The 14,451-nt window shown below is 34.6% G+C and overlaps 1 protein-coding gene across 11 annotated transcripts; it reads left to right on the forward strand.

Moving 5' to 3' along the window:
• The first annotated feature begins 599 nt into the window (after positions 1-599).
• Positions 600-6,766, forward strand: LOC111057543 (gastrula zinc finger protein XlCGF57.1-like). Of its 11 annotated transcripts, none has more exons than XM_039425180.1 (2): positions 600-618; positions 4,362-6,766. In XM_039425180.1, exon 2 carries the CDS (start codon positions 4,404-4,406, stop codon positions 5,892-5,894), a length of 1,491 nt encoding a protein of 496 aa, XP_039281114.1. In that variant the 5' UTR covers positions 600-618; positions 4,362-4,403; the 3' UTR covers positions 5,895-6,766. The 11 variants fall into 11 exon arrangements, with proteins under 11 accessions (XP_039281114.1, XP_039281108.1, XP_039281106.1 ...); XM_039425174.1 differs by lacking the exon at positions 600-618 and adding an exon at positions 621-772; XM_039425172.1 differs by lacking the exon at positions 600-618 and adding an exon at positions 814-944.
• Positions 6,767-14,451: the final 7,685 nt, after the last annotated feature.

A 14,451-nucleotide genomic window follows, 5' to 3' on the forward strand; every position in this document is an offset into this window, starting at 1 on the left:
CTGCTACATGATGTGATAAAATATCGATATATCATATATCGAGAAAAAGTATCGATATAACATAATCAAGATAAAAATACCAATATTCAATATATATTATCATAAAAATATCGAGAGTTATCCATAGCCACAGAATAGGTACAGAATGGAAACTTTTAATCAAACGCCTATATAATCAATGTTTTTTACATGACGCAAATACTAGACACGTCACGTGACCTTGAGAAGTTCCAATCCTGGTCTTCTGATTGGCTCGTGGCAGTGAATGAGATTAATTGATCCGGATCATTAAAGTGATCCGAACCTACTATCAATACGAGGTCCAAGTTATAATGGCAGTGGATAAAGATAGAAAAATAGTGATGCCGATTCTCTGCATTAATTAATTACATTTCTACACTATCAAAAACATAATTGGCATCGTTGTGAACCTAGGAAAGGATAGAACCACCGGCTTTGTCGAATGATAGACAAGGATAGCAAAACCAAAGTTGAACATATACTGTCATTATAACGTGGACCTCACTATATATAATTATATTTAATCATATTACAATGCGGCGCTTCCTAACAAGATGGCGGATTTTTGCTTCAGGGTACTAGCTACGTTTCCATACTGTATGTATACTGTGCCATTGCTATTGAGAAAATTTTTTTGCTGGTGGTTAGTTAAGTTTTTGTTTATTTAGATAAATTTTAAATACTATTGCTCTTCAGTAATTTAAATTAAAAATGAAATAATGATATTATTTTAACTGCAATGCATTTAGAAGTAAGTAGCCCACTTTATATGATAATAATTGGCTGCTGAGGATAATTTCTTGCTATGGTGGTCTATATGGTGCTGCCATGTCAGGTGGATGTCTATTAGTAAGCCAAGGAAATTTGTGGAGCTTTTTGTCATTATGTTGTCATCTATATGTTCCGTTGCTGCGCCATTTCCTGTAGGTGTGAATTTGAGGTGGACTGTTTAGTTTTTGTTCATAGTTGTAGTCTATTGCATATTGTAGATTTGGTATTGGAAGTTGAGTGGATTTCACAGAACAGTGCATGATGATTGATATTTGGTTGGGGTAAGCTGTGCATTTGATAAGATCAGTTGACAGGTTGTGGTAGCAACTATCAATGCTTGTCATTGATGATTTTGTCATTATTGTAGCCGGTATGTCGTATATAGAGCATCCATGCTGTGTGAGCATGTTTCTCAGATCTTTGTAGTTTTGTTTGTCAGTGTATTACTATCTCCAAGTATCACCAGTCTATAATGTTTAGCTGTGTATTTTTGAAGTAGATATCCAACTTTAGTCAGGTATTCATTTTTTGTTTTGGGGTTAGGTGATCGGTAAGTGCCTATAATAATCAGGTTGAAGGGTTTTAGTTCAACTTTTATGACAATTGTTTCAAAGACTTGTTCTGTAGGCCAGTATGGTGCTTCCATAGGTAGTCCTACAACATCAGTAGTGGATTTTATGTTGTCTTTCTTGTAAATTGCTATGCCACCCCATAGACATGCTGTTCTACATAAATTTGTTAGGAGTGTGTAGCCGGGAAGTTTTGTAAGTTGTAGTTCTTCCTGTTTGAGGCTGTGCTCAGACAGGATTATTATATCTGGCAAAAATTGATTTAGCTCTATTGTAAGTCGGTCTATTTTTCCTTGTAGGCCTCTTTGGATTTTAAGGTGGTAGATTGTAAATAGTTTGTTTTTTCTATGACTGCTTTGTTGGAGGTTTTGTTTTGTTTGGATTTATTTTGTTTTATTAGTATTGATTTCTGATTGCTGTATTGTAGTTGTTTTAGTAAGGTGATTTTCTACGTTTCGTGGAGAGGTAAGGCCAACTCCTCGTTTGAGGATTTCTTATTGCTGCTCTCCCTGTCCCCGGTCAGTGCCTCCATTAGCCTCTCAGCCAAAATCCTCGATCCCTCTCCAGTCAGATGTAGTCCATCCCATCCTAAATGGTGTTTGTTAAGGCAGTTTGAATTGTTATCTTCAGCTGCTCGCACATAAAGTTCAATGCCTTAATTGTCTCAATGATAAACCCCTCATTTACATCCTTCCAAATCGGTATAGATGCCACGTACCACTTGGTGTGTGGGAAGCGCTTGATATTTGCTTCAATTGTGAGCCAAACAGGGTGCATTACGTGGTTTGGTGTTTTTGACCTAGGTAGATTGTTTGAGCCAATGTTCAGTAGTACCTTTGGAGGTAGTGTGGTTCTGTTTTTAAAGAATCTACTAATACCTTGAATTTTCCCACCTGGGATGATTTCCACATTGATGGCCTGTTTGCTCTTATCCTGTATTATACTTGTGGCATGCTTTAGTAAGGAATCACCTACTATCAGTGTCCTGCTGTTCTGTACTTCACCCCCCACTCACCTCCTCCCCTCGGTCCCCTGGCAGCAGCTCCTCATCTATCTCCCTGCTTGGTTGTTTTGCAGCTGGCGGTACAGTCTTTGTTTGAACAGGTGGGCTGCTAGCATCTGTGTGTCCCCGGCTGTCTTCTGCTTCTCTTCCACCGCCCTCGATATCGTTCACCAAATTTTTCGTATCCTCCTCTGCCTTTCTCCTGATGGGGCATGTAGGCTCGGGGTAGATGCCCTGCGTGAAATCGAAAATTACATTTTCTAGCCTATAAATAACATCAGTCTTCCTTGCCAATGCATCTAAGACTCTATTTCTATCCGTTTTTAACAATTGGATTTCGTCTTTAAGTTCTTTTATATCCTCAAGTAGAAGTTTAATTATTTCATCATAATGGTCAGTATGACTTGTCCTAGTTATATTTCTTGGTGTGAGGTTACGGCGCATACAGGTATTAGTTTCAGATATAGAGTTAGTGTGAGCTGCAGAATTATTCAGCATTGATGAAATTAGGATGGCTTCGTCAGTAATTAGTGTTGTACAGTTTTAACACATCCATGTTTGTTCATTGCATTCTCCTTTCATCATCAATTCGTCAGTAATGTCTACACAATTTATATGGTACCATTTGTTACGATCACATTCACAGGTCACTGCCCTATCCTCATCATGCACTATGAGTTTGCAGATACTACACAGGGAGTGGTGTCGAGTGCCTATTTCATCAGTATTTTTGTCGTTGCTAGTTTTAGGCTTTGTTTTTTAGTTTTCTGTGATGTTGTAGTTTGTTTATTCTTCATCTTGTAAGAGTCAATGCAAGTAGTGGAATATTCTAAAGCTTGTCTTTTTGTTGAGAAAGTTTATAGGTGAGCAAGTAGAATCAGTCAATCTATAGTCTATGATAGCCTACAAAGAAATTAAGTGCCTTGGAAATTTCCGATTAATTACTGGTATTTTGAAACGTGCAATTGTCTATATTTATAAACTTTATGGTCATTTTTTTGTTTGACACGAGATATGGTCAATGATGAGCATGTAAATTAACAATTGTCAAATATGTAAAATATAAAGAACATCAATTAGGCTATGTCAAATGTAAATTAACAGTTAGGTAAGAAGTATTATGTATTTTCAGTATTTATTTTTCAAATCATATAATTATTCAACAATTAAATCATGCATTAAAAGTTATCCTTGGAGTTTTAGGAAATATTTATGCTCAAACTTCAATTTCGATAAAGATTTTTGTCATGAGGACGTGCAGTCTGTTTCCTGACTAGGTTATGTCGAATGAGTATTTTCTTCAATTATTTTAGTGAGATATTTGAGCTGATTTTATGCAGTTTAAAACTTATTTCTTCAATTTGTGTAATTTCACAAGCATGCATCAAGAAATATCCTTGGAGTTGAGAAATATTGAAAGCTGCAGATTTCGTAATGAGATCATGCAGTTTGTTACCTGACCATTTAGGCTATGCTGAATGAGTGGTGATTTCAATTAATTTTCTCCCATTTCATGGACTGTGTTGACTCAATTATTGCTTCACGTAGTTTTTAATTTACCGATAAACATATATTTTACACTCAATTATAACATCTACTTTAATTTAAAATAACTTTTTTCGGAGCACTAAAATCAGACTTGTTCACTTGCAGCCCCTTTCATCCAATGATCTAATGATATTTCCTCAAGCTTGAGGAGGTCAGTGAATTCAAGTGAAGTTGAGTAATGTTAATCCCACTTCAGAGATACACCATCAAAGGCTGACATTCAGCTCATCCCGAGATTTATTTCAACCATTCATTAAATCAGTTATAAACCATAAAATAGTTGTATCCAAACAGTTTATGTATCCAAGTACTCCATCAAATCCATTCATTGAAAGTTCATTAATTAAATTCAAGTTTATTTAATCTGTTGTAAGCCATGAAATAGTGGTAACTTATTTGTCCAAATACTACACCAAATGTGACTAACTTAGCCACTGACTCGTTTACAGGGAGAAGAGTGTGGAAGCCACAGTGGGTTCTGTCCAGTCCAGATGCAGCCAGACTACTTGGATGGTCAAGGTCAAGACAACTCAAGTTCAATGCCTCATTCACAACATCAAGGACCAGACATGCACAACTGTGATTGGCCAATCCATGAACCAGATCAACATCAAGACACCATTGAAGATAAGTATCACATCCAACTCAATGTGGATAATCATAGTGTATACTTGGCCCACAACTACACAAAACATCCTATTGAAATAATTCGGCCCAAATCAGAGGAACTAATCGAAGAAGAAGAAGATGATGATGATGATGATGATGAAGAAGAACAACAACAACTTGGAGTAGAAGTTGAAGTGAGAAGTGGAGAAATAAAGCAAGAGAGTGACACCTGTCTGCAGATTGAAAGCATCTATTCTCTCTCCTCAGATAGACTGAATTCTGACCCCTCTGCTCTTGAACATATAAAAGTTGAAAATGAAGAAGTTAAGGAGGAACACATATCTTTTGAAGCAGAAGCAGATACATTGATGCAAATTGAAGATATTTCTTCTGATGTAGTATCGGAGAATTATGAAAGTGGAAGTGTATCATCTGGACTGTCTATACCATACTTTGAGGAACGAGTAGGTTCAAGCTCCCATAGGTCTGTTGACGCAACTCCTGGAAACACTATGATGAAAGATTCTAAAGAAGATTACAATGAGGTGGACTTACTAATTGAAAATGCAAGGAAGAATGTGATTGATGCAGCAAGTGATAGTGAATTAACAAAGTGTCAGTTGTGTGGTGAAGCATTCAGCAACACTAGAGAATTGAATCTTCATTGTAGAATACACACAGCTGGAAAACATGCTTGCAAATTCTGTAATTACAAAACAACAAAGAAATCAAATCTTATTAGACATTTAAAGTCACACACAGGAGAAAGACCCTTCAGCTGTGATTTGTGTGACTACAAAGCAACAAATAAATCACATATCATCACTCATCTAAGGACACACACAGAAGAAAGACCCTTCACCTGTGATTTTTGTAACTACAAAGCAAAACTGAAATCAAGTCTCATCCGTCATCTACGTACACACACAGGAGAAAGACACTATGGCTGTGATTTGTGTGACTACAAAGCAACACACAAATCAAATCTTACCAGACATTTAATGTCACACACAGGAGAAAGGCCCTTCAGCTGTGATTTTTGTGACTACAAAGCAACAAATAAATCAGATCTCATCATTCATCTAAGGATACACACGGGAGAAAGACCCTTCAGCTGTGATTTGTGTGACTACAAAGCAACAAGGAAATCAAATCTCATCACTCATCTAAGGACACACACGGTAGAAAGACCCTTCAGCTGTGATTTGTGTGACTACAAAGCAACAAGGAAATCAAGTCTCATCACTCATCTAAGTACACACAGAGGAGAAAAATACTGTAGCTGTGATTTGTGTGACTACAATGCAACACACAAATCAAATCTTATCAGACATTTAAAGTCACACACTGGAGAAAAATGCCTCCTGCTTTAATTTCTGTGAATATGAATCTATAAGCCTGATATTGTAGATTCAAAATTATTCTTTTAAAATTATATCAGACATCTTGTGAAAATTATGAGTTACTCAAAATTCTAATGGGTATTCAAATCGATTTTGAACAATTAAATTGATAATGAGGGTAGGACCAGGGAATCCTTGATGATCCTTGATAGCCGGCTGTATTAAATCTATAAGTTTTGAGTTTGTAGAAAACAAAGAAACACAAATGGTGTCTACTGACACCATTCCCTGCAAACTCACACATATTATTCTTTGAAATCAATATGGGCAATTTTAATGTATAAAGCCTAGTTGAAATAAAGAGTGGGCATGTCTCAATCTGAGAATTTTGAATGATATACTCCCTAATTGACTACCTTCCTAAGATATATATAGATCTGAGAACTTCGATCGATATAGTCTACTTCCTACAACAAGAGAATACCTTCTCAAGATATTATTAATTTATCCATATTTGTAGATATTATTTCATTGTTTTCTCCAGATTACTTGTTTTGCTTCTAGATGATTACTAAACAGAGTTAGATGCACTTCAAACTGTGAGCATTGGTTAGGTTGCAACTAATAATGTTATTTGAGAATGTGTTATTCAATGAAAAACATATTATTTAGTGAAATGCAGCTAGTCTCCAACTTGATTTTTCCACAAAAACATTGAACTAGTTGAACAAATGCGGGAACGTTTCTACTTAGATGAAGAGTGTGTGTATGTGTAATATTAGTGTTAAGTGATGAGTAATTGCTAATTGTTTGTTAATTATAGATGTTTCTTTCTCATATTATGAAACCTATTACTGTCACTTGTAAAAGAATAATTAGAGAAAAAAAAGTATGAAAATTAATTGATGAGTTATGTTTTGCGTTCATATCCTAAATCAAAAAAGCTATTTGACCACATAATATATTGTGATTTACTGTGAGCAATAAAGTGAGGCGGTCCACCTTGCATTGATATGCATATAGTGAGGTGTACGTTATAATGGCAGTGAAGAAAGATAGGAGATCAACGTTGCCGTTGCCTCTGTCTTGTCAATGCCTTCTATAGACGTTAGCTGGTACAGGTTTATTGATGTAATATTAACTGTTTATTCTCGTTTAATATAATAAATTTTAAGATAAAGAAAGGAAAAAAAAGATGTTGTCGAATTCCACTATAACATTTTTATTCACCAAAACTAGTTTTCGTTGCTTATGGCAACATCTTCAGTGGCAACTGAAGCTGAAATATCAGCTGATAATATAAATATAAATATAATATATATAAATATAATAATTAGATAATATATATAAATATAAGCTGATATTTCAGCTTCAGTTGCCACTGAAGATGTTGCCATAAGCAACGAAAACTAGTTTTGGTGAATAAAAATGTTATAGTGGAATTCGACAACATCTTTTTTTTTCCTTTCTTTATCTTAATATGGAGAAGTTCCACAATATCTCTGATAAAAGTGTTAAATTTATTAAAAGTGCTAGTCTAGTGCAACAGAAAAAACTCTATTCTAACCTGAAACTGAAGTTTGGGATTGCAGAAAGAAACATTTGGTTCAACAAAGAATGTTTGCCACACCTGTAATGTTTCCCATCTGCTTCCTGTAAATATCAGCTTCAGTTGCCACTGAAGATGTTGCCATAAGCAACGAAAACTAGTTTTGGTGAATAAAAATGTTATAGTGGAATTCGACAACATCTTTTTTTTTTTCCTTTCTTTATCTTAATATGGAGAAGTTCCACAATATCTCTGATAAAAGTGTTAAATTTAATAAATTTTATTTTATCAAGCAAGAAATAATACTTTTCAATAATTTCATAAAGAATTTTCATAAATTAAATATTTTATTAATTATTGATTCTACATTGTTGAAAGACGATCTGGCAACAGAGCAAAGCGAGTAAGAGATAGCGCTATCTGCTTTGTTGAAGATAGACAAGGATAGCATTTATACCATTGCCAATCAAATACTGTCATTTTACATGGACCTCACTATAGGCGCTGGCTTACGTTGGCGGATATGTGGATGTGGCATTGTAGTGAAGTAATGGCAGTATTTGATGTTGCTATCCTTGTCTATCATTCGACATAGGTAGATAGCGCTATTCCTTTCTAGTTCTGCAAGGTTGCCAGATCGTTATTTAACTAGTAGTTCTGTGAACAGTAGACCTCACGCAGTATTCTCATCCACAAGTACCTGATTGAAACTATAGACCTTATGGAAATACAGCAATAGACTGGCTTCTCCACACATCTGTGTAATCACTTGTCAGCTGATTTATGATGAATAATTCTACAGTCTGATTTTTACTCTAATATTGGCGTATGAAGGAGGCTCCTTTTTTCTTTTATATTATCCTTGAAATGCAAAATTTCCAAAAACCTTGTATATAAGTCGATGCGCAATTAAAAAATGAACATACCTGTCGAATTTCATGAAAATCTATTACCGCGTTTCGCCGTAAATGCGCAACATACAAACATTAAGAGAAATGCCAAACCGTCGACTTGAATCTTAGACCTCACTTCGCTCGGTTAATTAATAAAATATTTATATCAATTATGAAATTAGCCCAGTCAACGAAGTGTTATAGAGGAAAAAGTTTGGAAGACAATTTTTGACCCCGCAGTTCTGTTTAGGGTAGTGAGGAGGTGAAAATATCAAAAGTCCCAACCCCTACCCCTATTTTTTGATGTTTCAGGGCCTACAACTCTCCAACGATGCATAGTAAAAATGAATGCTCACTGAAGATTTGTAGAGCTTTTTTTCTCTTCAATTTGATGTATTATTTCACTACTTCATGTTTTCTTTCTATTGTTATAGCAGATTCAATGTGGGGGGTGAAATTTTTAACTCTGCAACAAGTGTCAACTTAGCAGTTCCACACCTTCAATATACGGGCTAGAGATGCGTATTTTTGCTATGTTTACCTCCCAACTAGTCTTTATTAAGCTACAAAGTCAAAAATTGTGTACCAGATGTTCCAGACTCAAAATTTCATTGTCAAGTGATCAATTGTTACAAAATTAAAATTTCACCCCCACATTGAATCTGCTATAACAATAGAAGGAAAACATTAAGTAGTGAAATAATACATCAAATTGGAGAGAAAACAAAGCTCTACAAATCATCAGTGAGCATTCATTTTTACGATGCATTGTTAGAGTTGTAGGCCCTCAAACATCAAAAAAATAGGATTAAAAGCTGTAATTTTAACAATTTTACACTTTCAAGAGCGTATATCTCGAAAACTGTTGGAGATATCACAAATCTCCACAGAGCAAATATTGTAGAGAATTTATCAAGCTTCATTTCTGAACAGCTAGTCATGTCGGTTGAACGCATTTTTCTCGAAATATGAGCGTGTAAGCAAAAATGCAACTTTTAAACCACCCTCATCCCTTTAGCACAAGGGATAGGGATGGGGACTTTTGATATGTTCACCCCCTAACTAGTCCCAAAAAAAATGCAAAGTCAAAAATTGTGTTCAAAACATTCTCTCCAAATTCCTTTGTCAATTGGTCTATTGCATAACAAAAGATCTCACACTCAACACTGAAGCTGCTGCAACAGTCGTGGGGATGTGCGTAAATTTGTGAAATTATACATCAAATTAAAGAGAATTGTATGTTCTATAAGCTCATAATCAGCATGGATTTTTCCTATCGATATTCAAAAAGTTATAAGAGCAAAAATAGCAAAAAATTGAGGGAAAATGTGTTTTTTTTTTTCAAAAATGTCACATCTTTTAGAGCGGATATCTCGAAAAGTGAAAGAGATATAGAAAAAGTTGTTAAATCAATATTATAGGAAATTATATAAGCTTCAATTTCGTATAGAATAGTCATGTCTGTAAGATGCATATAGTCCAGTCACTATATACATTGATGCATGCAATTTATATTGTAGTTCTGTTTTTTTAAATATATTATTTGGGTACATAAGAGAAGCTCAGAACCAATTTCTTCATGCAAAATTTCCTTGTGCTAGATACAGAGTGGCCCAAAAACCTCTTATTTTCGGCTCATTTTCGAGTTTTCAGCTATTTCTGCCAAATCTCGTAATCGGACAGAAAAATTTGCTCTTGCCTTTTTCTTAGAACATAAACTTCTGAATAAAATGAGATCATTCGGAACTCTCTATCTCCAATGAGTGCTGAGTTATGATTTTACAAAAATGAGTGAAATTTGAAGGAAAAATCAATTTTGATGAATTTTAGTTTTTGATCAACAATATCTTCCGATTATTAACATTTAGATGTATAATTCAAAATCGCTCTGGGCGTATTTTTGTGCTCTACAATCAGGGAGAGCGCTCTATCTCAAATAGATTTCCAGGTACACCTGACAACAATGTTCCTTGTATTGTGAAAAACACCTAATTTTCAGCTTCAACCATCATCACCAACAACATTGTCTTCACATTGATATTTCGCACAATGACATGATTTCATATTATCATGTTCTATGAGAATCACCCGCTAGATGCATTTCATTTCAGTATTTCCTAGTGGAGAGGCGCGCCACCTAGTGGAGAGGACACCTCAAGGATCAAAATTTCAAACATAACTTTTGATACAATGCTCAGATTTAATCGTACTACACTTCATTCTTCCTGGCTCGTCAAGGCGGTACAGAATCATGCATCATGAGTCAAATTCGGTCGAAAAATGAAAATTTATTGTTGAGTGTACTTAAGCCCATATTCCAATACACAAAAAATGGCCGATTTCTATATTCAAAGCTGCATGTCTTGTGAAATACTTCTGATAAAATTTCCAAATCGAGTGAGGATGTGAAAATTGTCCCCTTCTACCCACTCTAATGAATAATACTTTCGATTCCAGTACAATTCGAAAGTTACAGAAGATTTTAAAAATGGCGATTTCAGTTTTTACATTTTTATCGTGATTTTACTGTTGATCAAGAGTTTCTAAAACGAATCTGATAAATCATAGAAACTCACGATTGATTCCAAATTGTAGATAAATTTATCCTCTACGAGCTCAGCTGCTCGTGCGAAATATCAATGTGAAGACAATGTAGTTGGTAATGATGGTTGAAACTGATAATTAGATGTTTTTCACAATACAAGGAGCATTGTTGTCAGGTGTACCTGGAAATCTATTTGAGATAGAGCGCTTTCTCTGATCTCAGATTGTAGAGCACGAAAATACGCCCAGAGGGATTTTGAATTATTATACATCTAAATGTTAACAATCGGAAGATATTATTGATCAGAAACTAAATTTCATCAAAATCTATTTTTCCTTCAAATTTCACTCATTTTTGAAGAATCATAACTCAGTACTCATTGGAGATAGAGAGTTCCAAATGATCTCATTTTATTCAGAATTTTATGATCTAAGAAAAAGGCGGGAGCAAATTTTTCTGTCCGATTACGAGATTTGGCAGAAATAGCTGAAAACTCGAAAATGAGCCGAAAATAAGAGGTTTTTGGGCCACTCTGTATCTAGCACAAGGAAATTTTGCATGAAGAAATTGGTTCTGGACTACTCTTATGTACCCAAATAATATATTAAAAAATCAGAACTACAATATAAATTGCAAGCACACCCCCTTTTTTATGTCTATATTGACTGGACTAATAGTTTTCGAGTTATATGCGAGAAACTAAAAAATGGTACCTTTAAACCACCCCCACCCCCTTAGCACAAGGGGTAGGGGTGGGGACTTTTGATATGTTCACATCCTCACTACCCTAAACAGAACTGCGGGGTCAAGAATTGCCTTCCAAACTTTCCCCCTATACCCTTTTTTGAGCATTCATTGCCTGGACTAAATTGTATCATTAAAAAATGTATTTTTGTCATAAATTTATTGTAATTAAATAAGTGCAGTATAGTATTTATATAAGTATGAGATAGTGTGGTATTTCTCCATAATTGAAAGAATAAGACGTTGATATTGTCAATACAGTAATACCGAACCTACCACATCTTCATCCTCATGTGGTAGGTATTACCATGAAACCTGGTTCTGTATTATGAATTAATTAAAAATGTTGTTTCTCAAATAACTCAGAAACCGTCGGTTTTACAAAATATCTACAAGAATAACCTTTTTTAGTAAATTTAATTGCCTATCGATTGGTACTAGATTTTTTAGGATTGGACCAATATTAACTGAGATATGGCAGCCTTGGTGATAGGTGACCACTGAAAGTTTGTTGCAGTGCAAACCAAGGCATGCTGATAGAGTCGCCTCAATGATGCAACAATCTCTATTTGCATTGCATGTTAATATAGTAAGCAATTTTAGGTCATTTCAAACAATTAAATAACGTTACATAACCCTGTAAAGGTGGGTCACCAACCACTAAAGCTGCCATATCTCAGTTAATACCGGTATTGGTCTAATCTTGATAAATCCAGTACCAATCGATAGGTAATTAAATTTACTAAGAAAAAATATTCTTGTTAAGTTTTTGTAAAACCAACGGTTTCTGAGTTATTTCAGAAACAAAGTTTTAAATGGCCTCCATTTTGTTTTATGAATTTGAAAAATTATCATATTTTTGTAGCTTTGTCCAGTTGTTATAAATGACTGTGCAGAGATTCAATTTCGCATGTTCAACCATTATTTAGAAAAATAATAAATGAAAAAAGCAAAAGTCCCCACCCCTATTTTTTTTTGATGTTTCAGGGCCTACAACTCTCCAACGATGCATAGTAAAAATGAATGCTCACTGAAGATTTGTAGAGCTTTTTTTCTCTTCAATTTGATGTATTATTTCACTACTTCATGTTTTCTTTCTATTGTTATAGCAGATTCAATGTGGGGGGTGAAATTTTTAACTCTGTAACAAGTGTCAACTTAGCAGTTCCACACCTTCAATATACGGGCTAGAGATGCGTATTTTTGCTATGTTTACCTCCCAACTAGTCTTTATTAAGCTACAAAGTCAAAAATTGTGTACCAGATGTTCCAGACTCAAATTTTATTGTCAAGTGATCAATTGTTACAAAATTAAAATTTCACCCCCACATTGAATCTGCTATAACAATAGAAGGAAAACATTAAGTAGTGAAATAATACATCAAATTGGAGAGAAAACAAAGCTCTACAAATCATCAGTGAGCATTCATTTTTACGATGCATTGTTAGAGTTGTAGGCCCTGAAACATCAAAAAAATAGGATTAAAAGCTGTAATTTTAACAATTTTACACTTTCAAGAGCGTATATCTCGAAAACTGTTGGAGATATCACAAATCTCCACAGAGCAAATATTGTAGAGAATTTATCAAGCTTCATTTCTGAACAGCTAGTCATGTCGGTTGAACGCATTTTTCTCGAAATATGAGCGTGTAAGCAAAAATGCAACTTTTAAACCACCCTCATCCCTTTAGCACAAGGGATAGGGATGGGGACTTTTGATATGTTCACCCCCTAACTAGTCCCAAAAAAACTGCAAAGTCAAAAATTGTGTTCAAAACATTCTCTCCAAATTCCTTTGTCAATTGGTCTATTTTTGCATAACTAAAGATCTCACACTCAACACTGAAGCTGCTGCAACAGTCGTGGGGATGTGCGTAAATTTGTGAAATTATACATCAAATTAAAGAGAATTGTATGTTCTATAAGCTCATCAGCATGGATTTTTCCTATCGATATTCAAAAAGTTATAAGAGCAAAAATAGCAAAAAATTGAGGGAAAATGTGTTTTTTTTTCAAAAATGTCACATCTTTTAGAGCGGATATCTCGAAAAGTGAAAGAGATATAGAAAAAGTTGTTAAATCAATATTATAGGAAATTATGTAAGCTTCAATTTCGTATAGAATAGTCATGTCTGTAAGATGCATATAGTCCAGTCACTATATACATTGGTGCATGCAATTTATATTGTAGTTCTGTTTTTTTAAATATATTATTTGGGTACATAAGAGAAGCTCAGAACCAATTTCTTCATGCAAAATTTCCTTGTGCTAGATACAGGGTGGCCCAAAAACCTCTTATTTTTGGCTCATTTTCGAGTTTTCAGCTATTTCTGCCAAATCTCGTAATCGGACAGAAAAATTTGCTCTTGCCTTTTTCTTAGATCATAAACTTCTGAATAAAATGAGATCATTCGGAACTCTTTAAATCTCCTGTAACTTTCGAATTGTACTGGAATCGAAAGTATTATTCATTAGAGTGGGTAGAGGGTCATGTGGTAGGTATTACCATGAAACCTGGTTCTGTATTATGAATTAATTAAAAATGTTGTTTCTCAAATAACTCAGAAACCGTCGATTTTACAAAATATCTACAAGAATAACCTTTTTTAGTAAATTTAATTGCCTATCGATTGGTACTAGATTTTTTAGGATTGGACCAATATTAACTGAGATATGGCAGCCTTGGTGATAGGTGACCACTGAAAGTTTGTTGCAGTGCAAACCAAGGCATGCTGATAGAGTCGCCTCAATGATGCAACAATCTCTATTTGCATTGCATGTTAATATAGTAAGCAATTTTAGGTCATTTCAAACAATTAAATAACGTTACATAACCCTGTAAAGGTGGGTCACCA

The sequence above is a fragment of the Nilaparvata lugens genome, chromosome 3 (assembly GCF_014356525.2).
Source record: "Nilaparvata lugens isolate BPH chromosome 3, ASM1435652v1, whole genome shotgun sequence".
Classification (NCBI taxonomy): Eukaryota; Metazoa; Arthropoda; class Insecta; order Hemiptera; family Delphacidae; genus Nilaparvata; species Nilaparvata lugens.